The 13,722-nt window shown below is 41.4% G+C and overlaps 1 protein-coding gene across 1 annotated transcript; it reads right to left on the bottom strand.

Moving 5' to 3' along the window:
• Positions 1-10,482: 10,482 nt before the first annotated feature.
• On the bottom strand, positions 10,483-12,970 carry LOC307126801 (paraneoplastic antigen Ma1 homolog). The gene is made up of 2 exons (XM_079817512.1): positions 12,817-12,970; positions 10,483-12,579 (listed from the first exon to the last, which is right to left on the bottom strand). Exon 2 carries the CDS (start codon positions 11,693-11,695, stop codon positions 10,787-10,789), a length of 909 nt encoding a protein of 302 aa, XP_079673638.1. The 5' UTR covers positions 11,696-12,579; positions 12,817-12,970; the 3' UTR covers positions 10,483-10,786.
• Positions 12,971-13,722: the final 752 nt, after the last annotated feature.

Here is a 13,722-nt window from a genome sequence, read left to right as displayed (position 1 = left end):
AGCATTTCACCTAGTTTAAAGCCTGCACTCCATGAGATTGGACGTTTGTCATCCAATCAAATGGCAGTAAAGCTCTGCATGTGGTAATTTAAAAACAAAACACTACATTGAAGAGAAGCATGGCAGCACTTTATTCCAAACACAGAAGTAAGCAACATTTTCTATGGTTTTATTTACAATGTTTGATATGTTTGCCAGTATTTCATAGTTTGTATGCAAAATAGAAGGATTTAACTTATTAATTAAAGTTAAAAATCGATTGTAGAACTGCAAGTTTAAAATCAGGATTTTTTCAAATGTGTCTATTTGAATGGACAGTGGGTTCAAAAGCCTGCTACTGAAAACACATGTCCAGCAATGCTGATTGAAATTTCTTATATATATAAAAAATCTGTCACAGTACTAATACATTTTTGAAACTATTTAATATGCAGAATATACAGTTCTTGAAGTGCTTGAACATATAGCTGATGGAAATATCTCAGATGTTGACTTTATGTGGAGTGATGAGGAAGATGAAGATGGAAAAGCAGATGATGCTAGATCTCCAACAATTGGTGAGTGTAGAATGAAAATTAGGGATAGTTAGTTAGTTAGTTAAGACTTTTCATACAATTAGATGTCCCTAAATTTATCTAATAATGTTTTATTGGATATACAGTTTAATTTCTTTCCTGTACAAATAAATTAAAATATAAAACTTGTATGAAGTTGTTTAATAAGGGACAGTTTTTGCTAATCATTTCAGGGGAGGACAGAGATGAGCCACTACCAGTAGTTGGGGAAGAAATTGAGATTGAGGCAGAAGAAAGACAGGATCTAGAAGACAGAAGATTATGAGCATGAGGCAGATGTAGAACCAGTACTTGGTGTTGATCCTTTTACAAATATCACAAAAAAGAGTGATATTCAGTGGCCAAATTACGATACAAAAAAACACGCAACAATATGCAAATTGGAAGGTTGTTCTGGGAAAACACACATCTTCTGTGATAAGTGCAAGGTGCACTACTGCTTTGTGTCACAGAGAAATTGTTTCAAAGATGCACACAGGAAATGAACGTGACTGCACTGATTCATTCTTAGGTTTATTTTGTTAGGAATAAACAAATGTGCAATCTGTAAAACAAAAACCTCAAAATTAAAGTTGAAATGATATATTGTTCAAGTTCTTGACCTTGAGAAGAAGCTTAAAGTATAGACCAACAATTTTTATGTTTATTAATATTTTTTCATGTTGGTACATTTTTTTGAAGTACACCTGTTTTAACCTGACGTCCATTGAAATGGACAAAAAATATTGCAATTAAAGAGTGTTGAAATTTGTATTATTTTTATTTGGTCTCATTTATAGAAGCCTCATGAGCTGGGAAAATGTACTTTTATATTTTTCAGAAACTTGAAACATAATTCAGGTCTGAAGGGGTTAAAAACATTTTTTTTTACATGGATCATTGTCAAGGTATTTCAGATCAACACATGGAAATGACCACTAGATGGCGCCGTAGAAACAGGTGTCAGATTGATTCGAAGCTTCAAAACAATATGACACATTTGCTTCAACTGCTTCAGTGCTTCACGAAGCCTCGGTCTGCCCATCACAATAAAAAAGAGACCTACCAGAACTTGTTCTTCCAGCGACTAACCACCACATGCACACCAAACAATTCAGGCACTACAAGCCTTCAAAGGAAGTGCTGCATTTAAAGGCCCAGCGTACCTTTTACAAAAATGCCCAGCAGCGCCCCCTGTTGACTTGGCTACACCTGTATCACTATTATTGGCACTCCTAGAATTGTTTATGAGTAAATTATCTCTGAAGTATATTCCCATTAATATTTACATTTTTAGCACACCAGGGTGACTAGGAACATGAAATTGTCCAGCCATGACCCCCTGGAGTATAAATATGAGAGCAAAAGATTGTTGAGCTTCACAAAAGAGAAAGTAGCTGTAAGAAAATAGCTAAAGCATTGAAAATCCCCATTTCCACCATCAGGACAATAATTAAGAAGTTCCAATCAACTAAAGATGTTACGATTCTGCCTGGAATAGGACGCGTGTCTATATCGTCCTAATACACGGTGAGATGGAGAGTTTCAGGGGCCAAAGACTCTTCAAGGATCACAGATGGAGAATTGCAGAGATTAGTTGAGTCTTGGGGTCAGAACAACCCCTACATCACCACATGTTGTTTGGGAGAGATTCAAGAAAAATAGCTCATCCAAAAACTAATTTCAGCATTTTCAGTCGTCAGACACGACTGGAAATTAAAACGTGACCTGGTTCTTGTGTCAGATGAAACTATAAAAAGAGCTTTTTAGCAGCAAACACACCAGAGGGGTTTGGTGCAAACAGGGATAAAAAGTACCCCATGCCCACGGTTAAAAATAAAGCTGGATCTTTAATGTTGTGGGCCTATGTTTTTGCTGGAGGTCCTGGACATCTTGTTCAGATACGTGGTTTCATGGATTTTAGCAAATGAGTCATTCTACGAAACGGGTGCCATTTCCATGTTGCAATTTTCAAAATTTTCATTAAGAATAAACTTAAAAAAAAAAAACTATAACTTGAAAGATATCTTGATCTTCCCAAATAACATATTTTCCCACCTCAGGAACAAAATTCTTATTAATATTATTCTTTTTATTTATGCAAGGGAGCCTTTCTTGTACCAACCCGTCACGGACAATATGTACACCTTTAGAATAATAAGACAAGATATAATTTTTTCAATTCTAATGTTTTCCTAATAGTAAAATGTCCCTTTTTTGGAAACTACAAATAGAAACTTTGTAATTTAATTAATTTTTATATTTTTATATTTTTAATCTTGAAATATGAATTTGACATTTCAATGACCTCATTGTTTGTACTGAAAAAAACGAATTAACTTTAGAAAATACACATTTTTCACATTTATTTGATTAGTCCACACAACAAGAACATCATTCAACATAAAAGTTTATGGAAAATAAAATGTTACATAAATTTAAACAAAATGACCCTGTGACGGGGTGGTAACTGATGTGACGGGGTGGTACACTGTGACGGTTGTTATAGACAGTGTTTCTGTGATCTGCTGGTTTTAAACTTTAAAAACTGGGGTAGGGGAGACATGAAAATTGGAGATGTAATGGAAAACTGGAAAACTTTGGTCATGAAAAACTCTGAAAAACTGAACACTGAAAAAGAGCATCACAACAGTGACTGGGAGAGTCGCATCCACACGTCCTTCTGGATTTCCATGTGCCGGGATGTCACAGGCTGTGGTGCCTGAATGATTTCGAGCACATCATCAAAGAGATACCACAGGAAATCATCTCTTGGAAGCCAGAAGAACCTGTTGGCACCAACACGATGCATACATTTTACAAGTGCATGCATCTCATCCGTATCCATGATGATCCCAGGATATAGGTCATTATCATATTTTAGCACACACCACTTTTCAATGAGACCTCCACTTTCCCAAGCAATTGCATCTGTTGGCACCTTTTGGGGTGTCTTGTTGAAAGTAAAGTGCTGTGTGGTGAAGCACTGACATCTTAGCTACTTTTGCGTGGAGCACATGCAACTTACTTCCCGGTAAAGGATTTCTCCTGGTCTTAATGTGACCACTTGGTGGGTTTTCATGGTGGATGGCACTGGTGGTATCTGGCCTGGCATCCTTTCCATTGCCTGCTCCACTGCATCAGATGGTACATAAAATAACTTAACAGTTGTAGAGGTCTCTGTGAGGGCCTTAAATAGCTCATGGGCATCGGGTATGTCACGGCCATTGGTCACCAACTTGTCCGCTGTTTTTTTCAAGGTTCCCCCAACACCGTCAGGGGCTCCCTTGCCATGGCTTGCCTCAAAAAAATTCCACGTTCCACCTTTCAGACCTCGTTTTGCAAGCTCTGTGCTGAAAAGGAAGAAATTCCCTTTCTGTTTGTATTGAGTACATGGTCCATCACTCAGAAAGTGTAGAACAGATACATGTGGGTATGTGGCTTGTAGATAATTCAGCACCGGATTCATGTGTTCCCATATAGCTGCGGGGCTTTTGTGTTTGCAGGGTGACACTGTGCTGAAACAGATGGGCTCTTTTTTTCCACCTGTAACCCAGGTCCCATGTAGTTAGAAAATAAAGCTGGAGTGGTTAATACAATGAGACTGGGCCTGGGCTCGTTGTAGGGAAATACAACTTGTTTTGTATGCTACTTAATAAATGTATATTTGTAATACTCTTTGCTGTTCTTATAATGACCACCACAACTGTATTTTAGATGCAAAAATGTTCAAAAGTATTTATTTACAACATGAAATAAAATAAAAATAAAAAATGTATCTTATAATAGAATAAAACAAATCACAGGGATATGGAAAAAGAAGTGAAAATAAAACTTACAAGCAAATAAAGCTTCACTTTCCCAAAAGGAAAAACCTTTCTGTGGTTATATTGAAATTAAATAATTATTTATTCCCTCTGAAAATGTCCACACTCGTTGCAGGCCTGTTCGATGACACTTTGTGTGCGGTGGGGCCTAAAAACTGGAATGGCCGCTTCACTCAGAACTGAGCATAAACAAAAAGCACGTGCAATGTGAATGTTAGTACTCACGAATCCAGGTTAAGTCAGTACAGCAAAGGCAATGGTAATGGCGATGGTAATGGCACAGGTAATGGCGATGTTATGGCGATGGTAATGGCAAAGGAAGAAGCACAGCACAAAAAGTCACGGCACAGCAGCAGGGCACGCAGAACAGCAGAGCAGAAACAGCAGGGCCTTCGGTTGGAAAACCCGTCTCTCTCTCTTTCTCTCTCTCACCAACGTCCGTCTCCTTAGAGCATATCTGAATTTAGCCACATTATCAAACACTATTTCTTATTGAATTAGCGTTAGCGTTAACTTTGCTTTAACTTTAGAGATATCACAATGCTAAAACTACAACATATGAGTACATTGGCACAGAAGGCTACCACGAGCTAGCATGTCGCTAACCACGTTTTTCATCCAGTCTCTTAACTATAACAGTTCGATATAGCACAAAATTACAGGCATACACAATCATATTCACCTCTTGCAGGTCACACTAAAGTTTTTGTCAGGACCACGAGTAGTCGACCTTCATAACAAAACATTAATGCTTCCCACACCACGATGCCTCCTTCATTAACTCTCTCATCATTCGCGTCTGTTCTCTCTTCTCCTGCATGCTCACTACTCCTCACACAAACCTGTCCCACTAGTCCCGCCCCTTACACAGTGATGTTACTCTGATTTGCTCAAGTATTCACACAACCAACAGCAAAACAGGAATTAAATGATTGACATGTGACAGGTAGCAGGTTAGGTTACACAGATAAACACAGCTTCTTCTTCTCCACTTTTCTCTCAGATGAAGCTTAAAGACTTTTATATGAATTTATCTTTAACTGTAAATAGTCTTGTTTATTAAACTCTACATATTATATTTATACTTCTAACCAGCACACCTGTTAACTAATTTTAACTAACATGAACTCTATTTATGAACTTTTGATTTTGTGTTACACTGTTAATGATCTTTTATACTCTGTAACTTATAGGAATTTTGTACAGGGCTACACCCTCCCTCTTCTGAATGTGTAGATGTCCTCATCACACCTTTTGTCCCTCTTCAACTTGAAAGAGTGATTCCTTTTATCCTCCTCCATATACCTTTGGGATGTTTTGGACTTTTTCCTTGGTTTGTTGTCTTGGTCTGGAGGGTTTAACTTGAGTTGGATGACCATGCCATGGTGCATGATGGTAACTGGTTCAAGAGATGGATGACCAGGTTTCTCATAAGTAAATCTCATAGGTGGCTTTGGTTTTCTCAGGGATGTCCGGACTGTAGAAGACCTTTCACTTTTTGCACTTTCAGCAACTGTATTACATATGTTTCTTTGTACGGGAGGTGAGCTTGCTCCCTCTTCTGAATCTTGAGAATCTTCTTCCACAGATTCAGTATTTGTCTCTTGGACATCGGAGTGTGACAGAGGAAGTGCAGCACCTTCAAGTGGTTCCTCATACTCTGTTTCTGTAACTTCACAGCTTTCCTCCTCAGCTTTTCCATCCTCCTCAGAGTTTTCACTCTCATCATTCTCCACAGGGTGATTTATGTTTATCCGTCTCCGGACCTCATCCATATCAAAATCGGGAGGTTTGTGGACAGTTTCAAACTCTGACCCTGATGACTCTGTGTCACTTTCTTCAGACCTGGTTGGTTGACGTTTCTGAGCACGTTGAGTTCTTGTTACAGGTCTCCGAACAGAGCTTGCATCATCTGATGGGTTAAACATCCTGACCATGTAACCGATGGGTAACAGTTGATTTCGATGGAGAGTTTTCAGCACACCTGAACCATGCTCCGGTTTGACCTTATAAACAGGCAGGTTAGGCAACTTCTCCACAACAACATATGGTATTGATTTCCATCGATCTTGGAGTTTATGTTTGCCTTTTAGACCCACATTCTGTATGAGAATTCTGTCTCCTTTCTCCAAAGGTTGGTCTCTCACACGTTGGTCATATCGGGCTTTATTTTTCAGGTGATTCTTTGTAGCAGCGTCAGACGCCAACTGATAAGCTTTTTGCAACTCTTTCCTCATCCTGGCAACATACTGTTGGTAGGAGGTTTCACTTTCACCATTTGGTGAAATTCCAAAACAGATGTCAATGGGTAACCTTGCTTCCCTTCCGAACATGAGATGATAAGGGGAGTATCCCGTGGAATCATTTTTCGTGCAATTGTATGCATGTACCAGGTAGGTATTATGTTGACTCCAATGTTGTTTCTGTACAGCATCCAGGGTACCAAGCATGGCTAAAAGTGTTCGATTAAACCGTTCTGGTTGGGGATCCCCTTGAGGGTGATAGGGAGATGTTCTTGACTTCCGAACCCCAAGCATGGACAAGAGTTCTTTTATCAGGCGACTTTCAAAATCTCGGCCCTGATCCGAGTGTATCCTTGCCGGTAGGCCATAGTGCACAAAGTACTTGTCCCACAATACTCTCGCAACTGTGATAGCCTTTTGATCTTTTGTAGCGAATGCTTGTGCGTAACGTGTATAATGGTCTGTCACTACCAACACATTAGCAACACCTTTAGAGTCAGGCTCTATTTGCAAAAAGTCAATACAAACTAAATCCAAGAGGCCATTACTTGTTATTTGGTTTAAGGGCGAGGCATGCTGAGGGAGTGTCTTTCTGGAGATACATCTACCACAGGTTCGAATGTACTGCTCAACCTCAGCTGTCATTCGCGGCCAATAAAATCTGTCCTTGATCAGTTCGGTGGTGCGTTCGACTCCCAAGTGTCCACACTCATCATGTAGAGACCTTAACACCATTGGGCGGTATCTTGTGGGCAAGACAAGTTGTTTGATCTGTTTTCCGCACATCTTTTCTTTTACTCTGTAGAGTAATCCATCTCTTAACTCCAACTTGCGGCTTTCACGAAGGAGCAGCACAGTTTCAGGTGAGTCGTTCTCTGAGCGTGTCAGGCCTTTATTCTTCTCCAGTGTTTTCTTTAATGGCCCAATTGTTGGGTCCATATCTTGTGATGCTTGAATGTCTTTTGAGCTCAATTGGTCAAGTGTATTCATGCTAAGGTTCACTGGAAAAACATAAGCTTCAGGTACTGCGGTGGCAGGAGCTCCCAACTGATCAACTAATCTGTCTGGCACATCAGCCTCTTCACTGACACAGGCTCTTTTGCAGAGGGCTTTGATGCCAGCAGGTGGGACACTAGTCCACTCTTTTGTCTCCTCTGAAGAGTACTGTCTGGACAACAAGTCAGCATCAATATTGTGTCTCCCAGGTCGATACTGGATGGTGAAATCGTAAGTGGCGAGGGCGGCGAGCCAACGATGTCCGACTGCACTGAGTTTGGCGGAGGTCAATACATATGTTAATGGGTTATTGTCAGTTCTTACTATAAACTTTGCTCCATACAAATAATCGTGAAACTTGTCCACGACAGCCCATTTTAATGCCAGAAATTCCAATTGATGGACTGGATAGTTGTGTTCTGAGTCTTTAAGCTTGCGACTGGCAAAAGCTACTGGCCTGAGGCCCTCAGGATATTCCTGGTTCAGGACAGCGCCTAAACCATCCATACTGGCGTCCACATGTAAGATGTACGGTTTTGTGGGGTCAGCGAAAGCTAGCACTGGGGCATTGATCAAACAGTCACGAATACGCTCAAAAGCGTCCTGGCAGGTCTTAGTCCACCGTTCTCCGAACGGCTCGGATGGCTTGAAATAGACTTTGCTTGGGTCAACACTTTTTTTAGTCTTGGGGTCTTTCCAAGTGGGGGCGTAACCCTTGGTGAGCTCGGAGAGGGGACGGACAATGGCAGAGTAGTTTGCAATGAACCTCCGATAATAACTGCAAAATCCGAGGAAAGACTTCAGCGGTTTCAGGTGAGTGGGCTCTTTCCAATGCTTTACTACCTCCACTTTGTCTGGATCCGTAGCTATTCCGTTTGCAGAAACAATGTGACCCACATACTTGACCTCGGGCTGACAGAATTGGCATTTGTCAATAGAAACCTTCAATCCGACCTCCTCTAGTCTGTCTAACACTTTGAGAAGACGTTGCTCGTGCTCCTCAAGTGTCTTGCCGAAAATGATGATATCATCCAAGTACACGAGAGCTTCCAGAAGATGCATATCGCCTACAGCCTTTTCCATTAAGCGCTGAAATGTGGCTGGCGCTCCTGTGATTCCTTGTGGCATGCGCTCAAATTGATAGAAACCAAGAGGGCAAATGAACGCTGTCTTCTCTTTGTCCTCCGGAGCCATCTCTATCTGGTAGTAACCACTGCGCAAATCCAGAACTGAGAACCATTGGCTGCCTGATAGAGAATCCAAGGCGTCGTCAATGCGTGGCATTGTGTACTGGTCTGGTGTGGTGCGGTTGTTCAGTGTTCTGTAATCAATACAGATTCTTATCTTCCCATTCTTTTTGCGGACTACAACGATTGGGGAGGCGTACGGGCTGCGGGACTCAGTGATAATGCCAGTGGCCAGTAGTTGTTGTATGTGTCGCCGCACGTCGTCTATGTCTGCAGGGGCTAGTCTCCTTGACCTCTCCCTGAAAGGTCTGGGGTCATGCAGGCGTATGTGGTGTTCAACACCCTTGGCACGACCAACATCCCACTCATGCAGTGAGAAAACATTTCGCCTCTCAGCCAACTTCTGCTGAAACCGACTTTTCCACTCTTCGGGAATGGGAGAGTCCCCGAAATTGAAGAGACTTGGGTCTAGGGTCTCAGCTGGGAGGTCGGAGAGCCGAACTGGGGTAACTGTGTCCACAGCATACATCTCAGCAACGATGGTCCCAACTGGGATGGAAGTTGTCCTTTTGGACTCATTCTGAATGAGGACAGTGAAACTGTTATTGTCTATGTTGGCGTCTGAGAGCACACCAGGCTGTACCAGCAGACCGGCGGGGAGCAACTGTTCAGTGGGGGCATCAATCAGTACAAGGTCTTTGGACGGGGCACTCTGTCTTTCCACTTTGCACGTTGCATAGTACTTAACACCTGGAGCAATGGAGAGTAAACCGGGTCCTTTCCACTTTATCTGTCCCAAGACTTCATCTTTTGCAAACTGCTCTTGTGCTTTGACAGGGGCGTAAACAGACTGAATCCTCATTGAGTGCACAGTGTTCTCGTCACCTTTTGTCTTCACCAGCTCCCATAAGCGGCGAAATAGAGATGTATTGGTGCCAACCAATACAGGGACTTGTTGCTGGTTTCTTGGCTCAGGGCAGATTAAAGCAAGCACTTCTACTCGTCCCGATACACCAGTGATCTCTTCAGTGAACTCCATCTCAACCACAACATATCCTTTGTAAGGAAACTCAGTGTCTGAAAGGCCCCAGAGTCCAAGACCAGAGAGGGATTTTATAGGGACATCAGGTAAGTGTTTTTTATACCAGCTTTCAAAAATAATAGTCACGTTAGACCCACTGTCGATGAGAGCATCGCAGACCACATCATTAACTTTGATGGTGTGAATAAATGATGGACCTACGAGACCTTCAGGTAAGTCAGTGTTAGGTTCTGGGACTTCAACCTTATTGGTTCTTGCTACATGCTGCTCTTCAGCTGCAGGATTTGGGTTCTCTTTGTTTGGTAAAGGGGAAACTCGCACCAAGCGTATGAGCTTTCTAATAACTTTCTGTAGATTCTCAGTGGCAGTACATCTGGTGGCTATGTGGCCATTTTCCCCACACCGATAACAGAAAAACTCATCCTTATCTTGTCGGGGAGGAAAAACTTTGGAATGAGCGGGCTTGTGAACTGGAGCTGCTTTGTATCGGTGCGGCTGGGGTGTGTATTCTCGTTGGGGGTCTGATGTGTATTTCACTGCCATTACACTCATTTTATTTTCTAGGGCTTTCACTTGTTTCCTTAGCGATTGCAATTCACTCTGTGACTCATTTTTCTGTTTTTGTTTCTCTTTCAGACCTGTAAAGGATTCATCAGAGGTTGGCTGAGGTGGTAGGTTGCTGCTCTGCTCTAGCTGAGCTCTCAATTCTCGAATCTGAGCTTGCAGTTCACTCCTAGAGACTGATTCAGGTTCTTTCTCCTTTTCAGCTTGGACAGTGCGTACACGCTGAGGACGCATGTGTGACACATGGCTTTGTCTGGCTGACTGCCGAACCTCCTCTTCCATCACTTCTCTTAACAGGTTCAAGAATGTAGGGGGATTACTACTCCGCTCCCTAATTTTCAACTGAAGCAACATGAGTTCAGAGGTAGACCCTCTAAGAAGCTGCTCTAAACGAGCGCAAATTGGCAGCGCTAACAGGTAAACCACCTCCCTGTACTACTTTGACAAGGGATTTTTCTACTCTTCGTAGGAACTCAGACAGACGCTCACCAGGCTGTTGGTGGAGGGCTCTAAACGACAAGTATAGTTCTTCTGGGGACTCTACTGTACCAAAAATGCTTTCTATAGCCTTTATGTACTCACGTGGGCTAGCATCAGGTTGAGTCAGGCGCACAGCTTGAATGATTTCAAAGGCGGGCCCTTTGAGACTTTCCAGTATCCGACGCCGTTTTTCTTTGTCGGAGCACTCACCTTCCTCTACTAAGAGTGTTGCTTGTTCCAGCCAGTTATCTAAGGTCTCTTCTCCAGTTGGGGTGGGACTGACCCCGGAGAAAGTCCGCAGACGTCTGTATGGGTGACTGTCATGTTGTTTGTTTGTTCTGCTTATTACATCACCGACTGCACGGATGATGTCTTCAGGGTTGCTGTTACCCTCTTTGGTGGGGGAACATAGACCTTGTATGTCCTCTAAGGTTCTCCCTTCGCTCTGCAAAAAGGTAAGTAGCTTCTCTTCAAAGTTATCAAACTGAGGCTCTGTGTAATAGACAGTTTTCCAACCACTTCCTTCACTTAAAGGCATTATCTCAGGTGGGATTTTAGAGGGGTCAATCTCTTCACGACACTCACATAGCACCATCACTGATTGTTGTTGAGGGTGAAACATTTTGCCTCTCACTTTAACTTTTCCCAATGCTTTGATAGTCCCTGCTGTTTCTTCAATATCTTCTCTTGAAACACCTTCTGGCACTCCGTGTAAAAGGAGGGCATGCTTTAAATCTAATGATTCTCCTTTGCACCAGTTAATTAGCTCACGTTGTGATGAACTACTTGTTTGGCTTTCCATTGCTGTACTTTACTTAAATTGCTTTTAGTTACTGTTAGCACGTTATTTTATACAAATGTTCTATACTACTGCTCTAAAGTTGTGGGGTCTAGTGGCTTTTACTCTATGTTTATAAATTCCTGTTTATGTTAAATAAATCCCAGCGGTGCCTCCATTTTATGTAACCCAGGTCCCATGTAGTTAGAAAATAAAGCTGGAGTGGTTAATACAATGAGACTGGGCCTGGGCTCGTTGTAGGGAAATACAACTTGTTTTGTATGCTACTTAATAAATGTATATTTGTAATACTCTTTGCTGTTCTTATAATGACCACCACAACTGTATTTTAGATGCAAAAATGTTCAAAAGTATTTATTTACAACATGAAATAAAATAAAAATAAAAAATGTATCTTATAATAGAATAAAACAAATCACAGGGATATGGAAAAAGAAGTGAAAATAAAACTTACAAGCAAATAAAGCTTCACTTTCCCAAAAGGAAAAACCTTTCTGTGGTTATATTGAAATTAAATAATTATTTATTCCCTCTGAAAATGTCCACACTCGTTGCAGGCCTGTTCGATGACACTTTGTGTGCGGTGGGGCCTAAAAACTGGAATGGCCGCTTCACTCAGAACTGAGCATAAACAAAAAGCACGTGCAATGTGAATGTTAGTACTCACGAATCCAGGTTAAGTCAGTACAGCAAAGGCAATGATAATGGCGATGGTAATGGCACAGGTAATGGCGATGTTATGGCGATGGTAATGGCAAAGGAAGAAGCACAGCACAAAAAGTCACGGCACAGCAGCAGGGCACGCAGAACAGCAGAGCAGAAACAGCAGGGCCTTCGGTTGGAAAACCCGTCTCTCTCTCTTTCTCTCTCTCACCAACGTCCGTCTCCTTAGAGCATATCTGAATTTAGCCACATTATCAAACACTATTTCTTATTGAATTAGCGTTAGCGTTAACTTTGCTTTAACTTTAGAGATATCACAATGCTAAAACTACAACATATGAGTACATTGGCACAGAAGGCTACCGCGAGCTAGCATGTCGCTAACCACGTTTTTCATCCAGTCTCTTAACTATAACAGTTCGATATAGCACAAAATTACAGGCATACACAATCATATTCACCTCTTGCAGGTCACACTAAAGTTTTTGTCAGGACCACGAGTAGTCGACCTTCATAACAAAACATTAATGCTTCCCACACCACGATGCCTCCTTCATTAACTCTCTCATCATTCGCGTCTGTTCTCTCTTCTCCTGCATGCTCACTACTCCTCACACAAACCTGTCCCACTAGTCCCGCCCCTTACACAGTGATGTTACTCTGATTTGCTCAAGTATTCACACAACCAACAGCAAAACAGGAATTAAATGATTGACATGTGACAGGTAGCAGGTTAGGTTACACAGATAAACACAGCTTCTTCTTCTCCACTTTTCTCTCAGATGAAGCTTAAAGACTTTTATATGAATTTATCTTTAACTGTAAATAGTCTTGTTTATTAAACTCTACATATTATATTTATACTTCTAACCAGCACACCTGTTAACTAATTTTAACTAACATGAACTCTATTTATGAACTTTTGATTTTGTGTTACACTGTTAATGATCTTTTATACTCTGTAACTTATAGGAATTTTGTACAGGGCTACACACCTATGTACAAAACACCAGTGTGCAGAGTAGCTTGTTGGTGCGAGGAGCCAAAGTGGACAGCTTGAATCTCTGAGCTGTATTTACATGTGTAATTTTCAGAGAAGTCAATGTGGATCACTGCCTCCTCTTTTGACAGGTTCTTTTTCAACTCTCTGCAGTAGGAGTACTGTTGATTTATGTTGAAAGTCTGTCTTTTGAATTTATGAAGAAGAGTGTGGAATAAATCCACAAGATTGTCTTGTGTTTCCTCCATAGTTTTCTTCACTGTGATCTTATGTCTTCAATCAAGGCTTCATGATATAGTAGTGTTTTTCTGATTTTAGAGCTTACTCTGTGGAAGAATCCAATTAATTTGTCCCGTTTTCGTGCCCT

This window comes from Gobio gobio, assembly GCF_949357685.1.
Source record: "Gobio gobio genome assembly, chromosome: 1".
NCBI lineage: Eukaryota > Metazoa > Chordata > Actinopteri > Cypriniformes > Gobionidae > Gobio > Gobio gobio.
The sequence above is the reverse complement of the archived record's forward strand: the minus strand, read 5'-3'. Positions and strand labels throughout refer to the sequence as shown.

Coding starts and splice junctions, on each gene's coding strand:
- LOC307126801 (XM_079817512.1), bottom strand. CDS start 11,695: ATGGAAAGCCAAACAAGTAGTTCATCACAACGTGAGCTAATTAACTGG.